The following is a 14647-nucleotide window of genomic DNA, read 5'->3' on the forward strand; positions in this document are numbered from 1 at the left end:
GGATGTTGTTTGAGCACGTGTTCGGTGGCTCAGCTGGTCGACAGCGGCGGTGCCGGTTTATTCTAACAGTGTTTAACGTTATTATTCGTCACATGCAGACGAAACAGCACAATGTCCATGGACATCACGTTCCTCGGCACCGGCTCCGCGTACCCGTCTCCCAGTCGCGGCGCGTCTGCGCTCGTGTTGCGGTCTGAAGGCGAGAGCTGGCTGTTTGACTGTGGAGAGGGAACACAGACTCAGCTCATGAGGAGCTGTCTTAAAGCCAGTGAGTCCCTGCAAAGGATTTCTATAGTCTTTGTTCCCTGATGCACGTCTGCTTAGTATCTCTGCCTTCTGTTCTTCTTCAGTCTTTGACTGTACCTTGAGGTCACACCCTGTTAAAACTCATTTCAGAGAGGTGCTGTTGATGTGTTCGTGCCCTCATTAGTGAATCCTATCAATCTCAGAAACAAGGATCACAAAAAGCAACGGAGAGGAAACATTGGTTAATGACAATTATTTTTATTTTAATGACAATTCCGTACCAAATAAATAAATATTACTATAATAATAAATAAAAAAATCATTTTCACTAATGCAATAAAACATTCTTTAATATATCTTGATAGTAATTGTTGTACTATCTTTTAATTTGTTATAGAAAAGCATTTGTACTGATTTCTTTCATTTAAGCTTCTGTAAAAATATTGTAATGTTTTTAATGATTCAAATTTCAGTTTATGCTTATGAAACGGATTTTGAAATGTATTCTGATATGAATTTTTTTGTATTTAATTTAAAATGTTGTAATGCAAATACTGTATCAATGACTGTATATAATGTTACAGTATTGAAAATCACAGTTGAGGAAAAAACCCTGTGTAATACATGACAGTTTGGAACAAAATGTGCTTAATTGTCATGAAAGAAAAGTGTGTGTGTGTATATTTGTGTGCTGCTTTGCATTATGGAAAGTGAAGTGTGTGTGCTTTAAATAATATATATTTGTTAGTTAATAATAATTTAATTCTTGTGGAATAAAAGGTTTTTTTTTTTTTCAAATAACAGTACTATATACACATATATAGGACAGTTATATAATTATTTTAACTCGTTTTCAGCAAGAAAACATAACTGAACTTTCCTGTGTTCCTTGTCCAGGCAAAATCACCAAAGTGTTCATATCTCACCTCCATGGTGATCATCTGTTTGGTCTTCCTGGTTTGCTGTGCACCATCAGTCTGCACTCGAACCCTCAGCCGGATCAGCCTTCCCCCTGCGTAGACATCTACGGCCCGCGGGGGTTAAGACGCTTCCTGCGTGTGGCGCTAGAGCTGTCCAGCTCGCAGCTGCTCTTCCTGTATGCGGTGCATGAGCTGGAGCCGTCGGATGAGCAGTGTCCCGCGGAGGGGTGTCTCAGTCCTGCTCTGACCGCCAGCAGCGATACGCTTCACCCACAGGAGCGGCCCGGCACAAGCATGCAGCTGGACCCACACACAGACTGTTACCACCTCATTGATGACAAACAGTTTGTGGTTAAAGCGTTCCAGCTCTACCACAGAGTCCCATCGTTCGGATTCTCGGTGCTGGAACGAGAGCGGCCAGGACGGTTAAACACAGAGCTGCTGAAAGAACTAGGTACCTTATTTCCAGAAAGGGAAAAGCTGATTCATTTATTATTATTTGTAATTGATTAATTTACTGTTTAGCAGTTTATTTTAAAATATACACACATTAGAGGTACAAAGAACCTGGAGTAACCTGAGGGTAGTGTTTTTTTTTTTTAAATCAAGTGCCAATAGCCAATGGTGTTAAAACAACAACCAATTATATAATACACCTGTATATACAGTAAAAATGTAATATCAGTAATTAAGCAGATATGTTACCATGTTGATTGAACTGTAAAATTACGATTAAAATAAATCTTGTTTTATGTCATCTTTTGCAGGTTTGAAACCAGGACCTCTCTATGGGCGTCTGAAGAATGGCGAGTCTGTGACTCTAGATAGTGGTCGTGTACTGAGCGCCGGCGAGGTGCTGGAGCCACCGCTGAAGGGTCGTAAGGTGTGTGTGTTGGGGGACTGCAGCGGGCCGCTGGGGGAGGGGTTTAAACGGGCGTGTCAGGGGGCCGATGTGCTGGTGCACGAGGCCACGCTGGAGGACGGGCAGCAGGAGAAGGCTGTGGAACATGGGCACAGCACTCCCAGCATGGCTGCTGCGGCGGCGCTCACCTGCGGCGCACAAACACTGGTTCTGCACCACTTCAGTCAGCGCTACAAGCCCCAAACACTGCAGCGGGATGGAGACGACGACGACGTGACCCAGCTTAAGAGACAGGCTGAGCTCGTGCTGCAGGGGTCGGGGACGGAGGTCATCCTCGCTGAAGACTTTCTCACGCTGCCTATTGCGCTCAAGAAAAATTTGACACAGTAGTACCTTATGGATACATTTTTATTATATTTTAATACAAGGAAATGTAGAGCTGATTTTGAGTATACGTGTATTGATTGACTCAAAGTTGCACTCAATTTACTACATGCCTTCTGTCGTCTGATTGATAGTTTAAGCTTTTTAGCAAGTAAAAGGCCTTTTAGTATAATTCTAAAAATGTCCATTTTCAGCTCATCATTGTATTGCATTGCATTGTTTTTATCATAAAACTAAACATAAATATCATCTTACTGAGACATTATTGGAAGATATAGAGATGTCTGATTTATATGCATTTTTTAAAATTAGTCTGCTATACTGTTATAAAGATCTCAGTTATTTACATTACATGCTATCAGAATTTCATCTTACTCTTTGCCGCATAAAATTATATATTTTTTGCTCATTCAGGCCTCTGCTGTTTTTCCCAACCTAGATCATACTATGAAGGGCCATAAATGCATAAAAAACTAATATTAAAACTTTATTTAATTGTGCAAAAGCTGGTTCTGTTAAAAAGAAAAAAATCTGTTCCATTATTTTATATGTCAGGTTTTACAGGGTTAATGGTAATTAAAGCATATAAGCATTCTGTCATTAGCTGCACCGAAGAAAATTGCATAAACGATTATCATGATTCAGACACTTCTTCATCTGTCAGACAGGTTGTTCTGCTGTAATTTCACACCTTAGCTAGATCCGTTACGTCAGGCTCAGCTGAATCAAACAGATTTGCAATTTTCATTTGATGTTGCTAATGGTGCAGAAATTACAAGCTTTTCACATCTTTGTAGAAAGATGCACCTTTAGGAGTTGGAATGATTCTGCATGTCATGTTTAAAGATGTGTCAAGACAACAGATTAAAAGAAATCCTAGGAGTGTCAAGTCTTGAATTATGTTCAGAAGTGTACTGTATATACCAGGGATCCTCAAATCTGGCCCACTCCTGCAGAGTTTAGCTCTAACCCTAATCAAACACACCTGAGCTGCTAATCAGAGTCTTCAAGATCATTAGAAAATCACAGGTGAGTTTGATCAGGGTTGGAGCTGAACTCTGCAGCAGATTGGACCTCCAGTAAGATTTGAGGAGCCCTGGTATATACTATATACTGCCTTCTATTTCTTTAATTAAAATGATGTGAAACAATGTGCTATATCAGGGATGGGCAACTTCGGTCCTGGAGGGCCGTTGTCCTGCAGAGTTTAGCTCTAACCCTAATCAAACACACCTGAGCTGCTAATCAATGTCTTCAAGATCACTAGAAAGCTACAGGCAGGTGTGTTTGATTAGGGTTGGAGCTAAACTCTGCAGGACACCGGCCCGCCAGGACCGAAGTTGCCCATCCCTGTGCTATATAATAAAAACTTCAAACAGTTCTGTGCCACATAACTTAAGTCTGATGGAAAACCGACTGAAGATATTGTTTCCAACTCATTCATCAAAATTGAAATAAATTCAAACGCACTGCATAAATATAGCAAGTCTTCCAGGAATTCTATGCATGCAGGCAATTTGCATACACTGTGCAGTATACTGCAGTAAGTAGTTATAGTACCCTCTGCTATCATGAGATTGGCCAGCTGTTGTGTGGGCGGGGCGTATTTACGCTCGCGGCGGCGATGACGGCACAACGCTTACGTAGAGACCGTCTGTGTGCTTTGACGCCATGAATCGTAAGTGTTTCTGTTGATAATTTCTCATTTTATTTTGAATTCCTGCCTCATATCGTACTCTAGCATTAATGTAGGCACTTTATTTGTCCGTTCCCCACACGCTTCAGGAGTATCTGCTAGCCAGTTAGCTCGTTAGCCTCATAGTGATATCAGTTGTATTGTCGGAGTGAACTGGGATTTTCACATATTTGATTGCTGTAATAATTAAGTGTCATGATGTGCTTATAATTTGTTCGGTATGACTTCATTGGGATGGTATGGGTTTCCATCATCACTGTTTTAAATTAAACCGATTAACCAATAATTCTGCATAAGTGTGACCCTGGACCACAAAACCAGTCATAAGGGTCAATTTTTCAAAATTTGATATTTATACATCATATGAACGCTGAATAAATAAGCTTTCCATTGATGTATGGTTTGTTAGGATAAGAGAATATTTGGCTGAGATGCAACTATTTGAAAATCTGGAATCTGAGGGTGCAAAAAAATCAAAATATTGAGAAAATCGCCTTTAAAGTTGTTCAAATTAAGTCCTTAGCAATGCATATTACTAATCAAAAAATTTTGAATAAGTTTTGATATATTTACAGTAGGCCATTTACTAAATATCTTCATAGAACATGATCTTTACTTAATATCCTAATGATTTTTAGCATAAAAGAAAATCTATAATTTTGTCCCATACGGTGTATTTTTGGCTATTGCTACAAATATACCCCAGCGACTTAAGACTGCTTTTGTGCTCCAGGGTCACAAATATCAACAGAACTGTGTGCAAATCAATTTATAGCATCAATAATGATATGTGGTATGTAAATTCTTAGTTCGTTTCACTAAGTCTTAAACATAATTTACTTCACTGTATTTGTTTCATGCATACCTCTCTATATATCTGTCTGTCTATCTGTTTATCTAATTCAATTATTCAAATCAAATATAGGCATGACACATACATTTGTTTTTCTAAAGCACAGTAAAAAAAGAATGTATATTAAGCCTTGCTTACAGTCTCTATGTGTGTGTGTGTGTGTGTGTGTGTGTTTTTAGGCTGGTGTGGACCATGTCTGGACATCAGGGTGTGAAGACAGACGCTCGGGAGGTTTGAAGGACGTTGGTTTATTCTCACCTGTGGTCGAGTGTAATTCCAGCAGCATGTCCGTCTCCAGCACACCCACCAGTAATGATGCCTGTCTGAGCATCGTCCACAGTCTCATGTGCCATCGACAGGGAGGAGAGAGCGAGTCTTTCTCCAAACGAGCGATAGAGAGCTTGGTGAAGAAGCTGAAAGAGAAAAGGGATGAGTTAGACTCTCTGATCACTGCCATCACTACGAACGGAGCTCATCCAAGTAAATGTGTGACTATACAACGCACGCTAGACGGTAGACTGCAGGTCTGTTTGACTATAAAAAACTATTATTTTAAGAAACCGTTTACCCAAAAATGAAAATATGCTGAAAATGTACTCACCCTCAAGCCATCCAAGATGTAGATGAGTTTCTTCATCACAGATTTGGTGAAATTTTGCATTTTCTGTCACTTGCTCAGCAATGGATGCTCTGCAGTGAATGGGTGCCGTCAGAATGAGAGTCCAAACAGCTGATAAAACATCACAATAATCCACACCACTCCAGTCCATCAGTTAATGTCTTATGAAGCCAAAAGCTGTGTTTGTAAGAAACAAACCCATCGAGACGTTTTTAAATTCAAACTGTTGCTTCTGGTTAAAAGTCCATAATCCATAATAATGCTTCTTCTAGTAAAAAAGTCCCTCCCCTGTTGTCCTTTCACATCAAAATCCACTGACAGTTTTGGACTGTGTTCACTTGTAAACGTACTTGATGGGTGATGGGGATAGACTGTCTCATTCTGACGGCACCCATTCACTGCAGAGGATTCATTGGTGAGCAAGTGATGTAATGCATTTCACCAAATCTGATCCTTTGAAGAAACACACTCATCTACATCTTGGATGGCCTGAGAGTGAGTATTTTCAGCAGATTTAAATTTTTTGGTCACTGAACTATTCCTAGGATTTTAGAAAAGGGAACTCTGTCCTGTATCTTAACTTCTGTAACCACAGCTCAGCTGTGATGTTTGAATGCATTTTATTTGTTCCTCAGGTGGCTGGTCGTAAAGGATTTCCTCATGTCATATACACACGGCTGTGGCGATGGCCGGACCTGCACAAGAACGAGCTGAAACATGTGAAATACTGCCAGTTTGCCTTTGACCTGAAATTCGACAGCGTGTGTGTGAATCCATACCACTACGAGAGGGTCGTGTCTCCAAGCATCGGTGAGTTGCTTTCTGTTGTCTTGCTGTGATTTGAAACTTTTCTTATGTAGAATAATTCTTATTTACAAGATCTCTCTCTTTCCATTTTCAGATCTGTCTGTTCTGACTCTGGGCGGCCCAGGTGAGGGCGCTCTTAATTTCATTATTTAAAAAAAAATTACATTTATATATTTTTTTAAATTGTATGAAATTGTAAAATACTGATTTTCAATTTTTGAATACCATTCAAAAGTTTGGGGACAGTAGCAGTAATGACATTTTATAATATTAGAAAAACAATTTCTATTTCTATTTGAACTTTCTAGAATAAGAATTCTGAAAAAAAGGATCATGGTTTATTTTAAAATGTTAAACATTTTAAAAGAATACTATAGTATAAAATATTTGAAAAGAATATTATATAAAAAAGCATAACTATTTTCAACTGATAATAATGCATGTTTTTTGAGCAGCAAATTAGCATATTACAATGATTTCTGAAGGATCATGTGACTCTGAAGACTGAAAATTCAGCTTTGCATTACAGATATACAATATATTTAACTATAAAACTTGAATAATATTTCACAATATTACAGTTTTTACTATATATTTGGTCAAATAAATGCAGCCTTGGTGAGCAGAAGTGACTTTCAAAAGAATGTAAAAACCTTACAGACCCCAATCTCTCCCATATCACTCTCTGACGTAGCAAAAAAAGTAAATTATATAATATATAATTATAAAAATAAATATTTCATGTCTTTTTATTTGCGAATTAGCTGTGAAATAAACAGGATAATGTACAGTCTGTTTCCTAGTGGAATTTGTTTTGCTATAATGATCATGTGATGATAAGTGATTTTGCGCGTGTATGTGTAGGTCCGAGTGTAGATCCCCTGGTGAAGGATGAGTTTGATGCTCAGCCGTCTCATTCTGCTGCTGATGGAGGTATCTGTATTCAAACCATCCAGCACACTGCCTCTTCCTCCGCCCCGCCCGACGCTTTCAACAGCCCCGCCCTCCTGCCACCAGCTGACTCCGCAAGCTCTGCCTCCACTTCCGCATTCACCAGTATGGCTGCCGGGCCAACTAGTAAGTCATTATTTCATGCATCTCCTGTTTACATGTCATGCACCACTTCATACATCTTATAGCTATAAATCAACATGTTCCTGGTTACTAATGCTCTGATATAGATGATATAGCTTTATGAGTGTCCACATGTTTTCCTCCATTAGATGCCCCCAGCTCATGGCCCAGAGGAAGCAGTTTTCCTCCCAGCATCCCTCATCAGAATGGCCACTTGCAGCACCACCCTCCTCTTCCTCACACGGGCCAGTACTGTGAGTCACTAGAACCACCCCGAGCTACCATCGCTGCCTGTTTTACTCTCATCATTAAATGATTCTCTTTGTCTGTCTTGGTCAGGGTCAGTCCATAATGAGCTGGCGTTCCAGCCGCCCATATCCACCCATCCAGGTGAGGAATAAAACACACTGGAGATACTATAGTATGTGAAATAAAAATTAAGGCCCGTTCACATCAAGAACGATAACTATAGCAATAACTAACACCAACGCATGATAACATTCTGTTTATTATAAGCACATGCTGTAGTTTTGTTGTCTGCTGCTTGAAATGCTCAAGCTCTTTAAAGTAAACACATTGTATGGGTCAAAATTACTGATTTTTCTTTAATGCCAAAAATCATTAGGATATTAAGATCATGTTCCATGAAGATATTTTGTAAATTTCCTACTGTAAATATATCAAAAGCTAATTTTTGATTAGTAATATGCATAGCTAAGTACTTAATTAGGTGATTTTCTCAATATTTTGATGTTGCACCCTCAGATTCCATATTTGCAAATTAGCAAATCTCCGCCAAATATTGTCCTATCATAACAAACCATACATCAATGGAAAGCTTATTTATTCATCTTTCAGATTACGTATAAATCTTAATTTCGAAAAATTGACCCTTATGACTGGTTTCGTGATCCAGGGTCACACATGCCAAAGATGTGTGGATCATATATTATTCCTGGTAAATGTTGTATCTATAGTATGCAGTATGTATGAATAGAAAGTATATATCTGTAGAGCCTCTTTGGGCTAATATTATCCACAACCCTTTGCAGAACAGATGAAGTTGAGTTAATTTTACCAGTACATCACCTTATCATGTACTGCAGTATTAGTATTGTAACATGTAACATAGTTTTTACATGCAGCAATGTCCAGTATGCACTTTCCCATCATCGGTGAAGTACATACATACAGTGCATCGAAGAAGGAATCAAAATATGAATGCAGCTTTAATTTAACATTTTAAATATGCATATTTCAGAATTCATATTCAAATCCTATGATATAAGGGTTAAATGCACTAACTGATTTGTAACTGTGCTCTTTCTCTCAGCGCCAGATTACTGGTGCTCGATTGCGTATTTTGAGATGGACATTCAGGTGGGCGAGACGTTTAAGGTGCTGTCTAACTGTCCCGTCGTAACGGTGGACGGTTATGTTGACCCGTCGGGTGGAGACCGCTTCTGCCTCGGCCAGCTGAGTAACGTACATCGCACAGAGGCCATCGAGAGAGCCAGGTATTATAATTATAAAATCACCGGTAACCCTTATCAGTGCTGTTTTAGTGTTATTGAGATACTATGATATTTTATGTCATATTTGTTTTTTATGGTTTATAATAAAAAATGTTAACAATAAACATTTTAAATAATATTGTTTGTTTATTATCAGAATATTAGTAATATTAAATCATTAATAATAAATCATATTTGTTTATAATCAAAATGATTTCTATTGATTATAACCATGGTCATTAAGAAATGTAACCAACAGCGTTGAATGACATTTTTGTCTTTTCTCCTCCACACCTACCCACAATTCTCCCTTCTGAAGCGCTCTGTGTTTTCTGTCCTGCAGGCTTCACATCGGTAAAGGTGTTCAGCTGGAGTGTAAAGGCGAGGGGGACGTGTGGGTGCGCTGTCTCAGTGACCACGCTGTGTTTGTCCAGAGCTATTATCTGGACCGCGAGGCTGGACGAGCTCCGGGTGATGCCGTCCACAAGATTTACCCCAGTGCCTACATCAAGGTAACACAAGCGCTGACCTCCATCACCCACTCCACCTGCTTATTTACAGTATACTGAAATCTTCACCAAGAAACAAAAGTATCTTCTTGGACATTTTAATGTCCAGAGTGATATTCTTTTGAAGTATAGAAATTTTGATATTTTTAAGTAGTTAAACTACAATCAAGCAACTTTTTTTGAGTTAGCCACACTACTACTAGTTAGTCTACTAATAAAAACAACAGTTAGGCTATTTAAGGTGGCGTTGTCTTTGAAATGTAAAAAATGAATGATTCAGTCATATTTAAGTTTTTAATAAAAAATATTAGTAATATGTATATATTTTTCATGCTATTGATGCTTCCCTGTAAGCAAATATTTTTTTTAGTAATATTACATAATAGATTTTAAATAATTATCAGCATTAAATAATAATATTAAATCTTATTTGTTTTCAACCAAAATAGTATTAATATATAATTAGTATTCATTAGTAATTAAATAATATTTGCACAATGAAAGTATTAACAATATTAATGAAATATTATTAGATCATGATCTATATTTACAATCAGAATATTAACATTTAATCATTGTTTACAAAATATTTTTTTCTGTTTACAAACATCATTATTTCAGCTAAGAACAATAAAGATCTCAGTTAATATAACCGCATTGAACTTGCTGATATATATAAACTAAATGCAACTAAAAAAATTAGAAGTCAAAACCTAGTCAACTACAGCATTTAACAAATGATTTTATTTTGTGTGTATTGGCAGCAGAATTAATTTATGAAGGTCATGTACTACATTTAAGATATTGAAGTATCTTGTAGTATTTGTGCTGCTTCAGGGCAGTGTAACAAGTTTGCATCTTAATAGTGACCTTTCCGTGGCTTTAACTAACACAAAGTGTGGCAGAACAGTAATTCAGCATCACTACTGAATATCGTGAGGCTGCATGAGGTCTGTGTTTTGTGTCTGCAGGTGTTTGATCTGCGTCAGTGTCATCGGCAGATGCAGCAGCAGGCGGCGACGGCTCAGGCTGCGGCAGCTGCGCAGGCGGCTGCGGTGGCGGGAAACATCCCAGGCCCGGGTTCAGTGGGAGGCATCGCCCCTGCTATCAGTCAGTCTTACTAACGTTCGTTTGTACATGTATAGATCCAGATTACATCAGTTTTTTGCCATTTTTTTTCTTTTGTGACATTAGGTTCCATTCATGTTTTTTATTTATTTTTTAAATACTGGAACTAAAAGATTTATGACATTAATTTCTCTTAACTTTTTTTTTTCTTCAAATACTGGAACCAAGTGATTCATGACGTTTGGATCCTATAATGGTTCTTTGTAAAAAAAAAAATATATATATATATATATATATATATATATATAATAAAGTAAATAGATAAAATACTGGAACCAAGTGATTTTCAGGATGTTCGGACCCTATAAGGATTCTTTATTTATTTTATTCGTTTATATATATATATATATATATTTTTATTTTCATAACAATCAGGTGCTGTAATGGTTCTTTAAAACCAAATGATTTTCATGACATTCAGTTCTAGTAAGTTTTTTTTTTTTTTTTTGAAGAAATAATTAATTTGATGACATTAATTTCTGTTAACAGTTCATTAAAACCTACTAAATACTGGAACCAACTTTTTTTCATGACATTGGGTTTCCTTGATGGTTTTGTTTTTTAAATGGCACCGTATAATTTTATTGGCGTTCAGTTCTGTTAATGGTTCTTGACCATCTTCATTCTCCCGCCGATGCAGTGTACTAAAATACTCTTGCAGTGTTTCCTGGGTGTAGTAATGATCCCTCCGCCTGTCCTCAGGTCTGTCTGCCGCGGCAGGCATCGGCGTGGATGACCTGCGGCGTCTCTGCATTCTGCGCATGAGCTTCGTGAAGGGCTGGGGTCCCGATTACCCTCGCCAGAGCATCAAGGAAACCCCGTGTTGGATCGAAATTCATTTGCACCGTGCCCTGCAGCTCTTGGACGAGGTTCTGCACACCATGCCTATAGCCGACCCACAACCTCTGGACTGATGCTCGGACGTTTAACTTTCAACCTTATTACAGTGCATATTGCTCAAAATGACTCCGCTTAGCCACGAACGTCAGCAGAGTCTTCACTGATTTGTTACGCCGTCTGGCAAAATGTTGAAAACCAGCAATACTACAAAGCAACACTAACTCTGATCGATCCAACAGGACTGTTCATCAAAACACAGTAAAATCACCCTTTTTTTGAGACCTTCACTTTTGAATTTCAAACAGGAAATGGTTGGAGTGGAGATGTGCAGAGACTTCATATTGCATTTAATCCAGTGTCAGTCAGATGTGTACAGTGGCCACATACACACTGCAGTGAAAAACCGATGTCACTGCTCTTCAGAGTTTGATGTTCTGTGCACACCATCATTCACACAACACAGATGAACCTTGTGCAAATCATCTGAAAAAATCAAATGCAATAATTTGACAATTTACTAAGAAATGTATCTTTCATTTTAGTTCATAAACAGACAAGCAATTCCCGCACACTATCGTAACTTGCAAAAAAGTAATATTTATTAACTAACACAACGTTTCGGTCACACGACCTTCATCTGATGAAGGTCGTGTGACCGAAACGTTGTGTTAGTTAATAAATATTACTTTTTTGCAAGTTACGATAGTGTGCGGGAATTGCTTGTCTGTTGAGGCGATCCACCTGGTTGGTCCTTTGTCCTACGCACCTATCACTTGCAGGTGTGCGATGGAGTTTGATCACTATTTTAGTTCATAAAACCATTTTCTTGTAAATTATGGCATTGAATTGAAAGGTTTTAGGAACTCTGTAGATGAAAATTCCATATGACAAAAATTGTTGCATTCATTAACGATTATGTAAATAATTGCATTAAATTGAATGCAGGTAGAAAACTGTTATTTTAAATTGTAAAAATATTTCAGAATAATAAAAGTTTTTTTTTTTACTGTATTTTGGATCAAATAAATACAACCCACATAAGCACACAAGACTTCTTACAAAAACATTAAAAATGTTCAACTTGAATGGTGGTGTAAATAAATTATTTAATTTAATGCAACAATTTACATCATTTTATGAAACAAACCATCACAAAACAAGCTAAATATTTACACAAATTAAATATTAATATAATTTGCATTGATTTGAATGCAGCAGTTCATTCAGCTATATACATATCAGAAATGATATTTTATGAACATATAGAGCCTAAATTTTGTTCAGCTTGTTTTTGATGAACAAGGCATGTGGGACAGTAACTTATGGGGTTCACTTCTGCAAGAAAACACTATTGTCACTTCCAAATCGTTGCAATGAGTATGTGGCCAGAATGTTGTCCTTTGTGTGTGTTAATTTGTTTTTATTTTGCATTTTTTATAACTTTAATGCTAACTCATGTATATCAAGCACTTGATTACTTTATCACCGGTAAAGATTTTCCCTAAACGTTCCCTGAAAGGGCTGTGTCTCAACAATCCTGCATCCAGACATCTGTTTTAGACTATTGGAAGACATGAGTTATGATTTCTCGGCGATGGAGCCAATTGCAATTGGAGACATGATTGATTGAGTCAGTGTGGAAGAACTTGACTGGTCTGCAGAAAGCCAAGTCCTGATCCCAGCTGAACACCTCTGGTGTGACTTTAAATGCAGACCTTGAGCCAAAAACTCATCACCAAACACTATTTTCCAGTGTGTTTCTTCACTTATTAGTGCTTTTCTGTTCATGTTCATCAACAGAAGACTAACTGAAACATACTATTACAGTACTGTAGCTATGAGAATACAGTAATTGTATTTCATGGCTTTCAGTCATTAATGTCATTTAACAATGCAGCTGTTCTTTCTGAAACTATTAAATGTGGCAAACTGGTTTGTATTTTTTTTAAATGGTTGGTCATTATATAAAATTGCGTCAGTGTTTTTTGTGTAAAAAATTGGATGCTGGAAGGATTACCATGAGGCTGAAAATTTACCATGGTCCAAAAATTTCTACCAAAATGCAACAGCTTCCACTGCATTGAAATCAATATAATTTATGGCGGCAGTATTTTTGCTGAAAATGTGGTTACCGTGGCAGTTTTTGGGAGAACTTTTGGGAATCACTTGGTTCCAGTATTTGAAAAAAAAAAAAGCTAAGAGAAATTAATGTCATAAATCTTTTAGTTCCAATATTTGTGCTTTTCATGAATTTCATCAGATATTTTATTCATAGATTGATTTTCGCAACAACAGTTCGACGAAGCTTGAGATGCAAAAATACGGATGAGCCCTAGCCGAAGGTAAAACTCAAATCACACAGAGCACATAGGTTTTAAATGAAACAATTTATTAAGGAACTTTTAATATCAGAAAAATAAAAATCTTGATTCTTTTTTACAGCAAATATATAATATTAGTGCTTTGGCCACAGGACAGTAAGGCCATTTATCATAAAATATATTTGAAACTTTAAGAATACAACTCATATGCCTTCATGTCCCTGCATAAATGTATATACATATTAAAAGAACAGTAAAATTGTCAAATACAGAAACATTGTTGCAGTGTGACGGTAAAAAATCCCTCTGATAAACATAAAATTCCTAGTCATGTTTAACTTAGGACTTTTATTTTGTTCATAACGTGGTAGTATGCAGACCTAATGCAGCGTGTATATATTTATATTGGATCCTTGGCTTTTTTGTTGCAGTTTAGGAATCGTTAGATAATAAAACATGCAGGTGTGCTCTTTCCTGCTCTATAGTACCTAACATCAATACTCTACAAGCTAATACTTACGGCAGCCAACTGCTCGCCGGATATATATATCTTAAATCTTATATATATATGTGTGTATTTGAATATGAAATATAAACTACAGACATACTACAAAATTGTAAAAAAAAAAAAAAATCCTTTCAAGGTGAATCTTGAGAGGTTATGGATATCTGATGCCTCAGTTTCTCTGAGTTTAGTGGTGTTTGCGCAAGTAGCCGTGTCAACCTACACTTTGAGAAGTTTATACTACATTATCTTTGACAAAATCACTCCTCTTAGGTCCTAAACGACCCATCCCTCTCGGTACGATGTTCTGGCAGGACCCATTCATTTAAGGCAAAGAGAGGGTCTTTACAAACACATACTGTAATGCAA

At 37.3% G+C, this 14647-nt stretch overlaps 2 protein-coding genes across 2 annotated transcripts; both read left to right on the plus strand.

The window, feature by feature from the left end:
* elac1 (elaC ribonuclease Z 1) lies at positions 1 to 3293 on the plus strand. Its single transcript, XM_079420200.1, has 3 exons — positions 1 to 268; positions 1144 to 1620; positions 1934 to 3293. Exons 1-3 carry the CDS (start codon positions 112 to 114, stop codon positions 2416 to 2418), a joined length of 1119 nt encoding a protein of 372 aa, XP_079276326.1. The 5' UTR covers positions 1 to 111; the 3' UTR covers positions 2419 to 3293.
* A 724-nt stretch (positions 3294 to 4017) lies between these two features.
* On the plus strand, positions 4018 to 13419 carry smad4b (SMAD family member 4b). Its single transcript, XM_079419709.1, has 12 exons — positions 4018 to 4090; positions 5141 to 5485; positions 6216 to 6390; positions 6482 to 6511; positions 7252 to 7464; positions 7611 to 7715; positions 7801 to 7851; positions 8795 to 8978; positions 9319 to 9487; positions 10456 to 10594; positions 11315 to 11993; positions 12262 to 13419. Exons 2-11 carry the CDS (start codon positions 5246 to 5248, stop codon positions 11524 to 11526), a joined length of 1518 nt encoding a protein of 505 aa, XP_079275835.1. The 5' UTR covers positions 4018 to 4090; positions 5141 to 5245; the 3' UTR covers positions 11527 to 11993; positions 12262 to 13419.
* The last annotated feature ends 1228 nt before the right edge of the window (positions 13420 to 14647 follow it).

This window comes from Barbus barbus (assembly GCF_936440315.1).
Source record: "Barbus barbus genome assembly, chromosome: 6".
NCBI classification, from domain to species: Eukaryota; Metazoa; Chordata; class Actinopteri; order Cypriniformes; family Cyprinidae; genus Barbus; species Barbus barbus.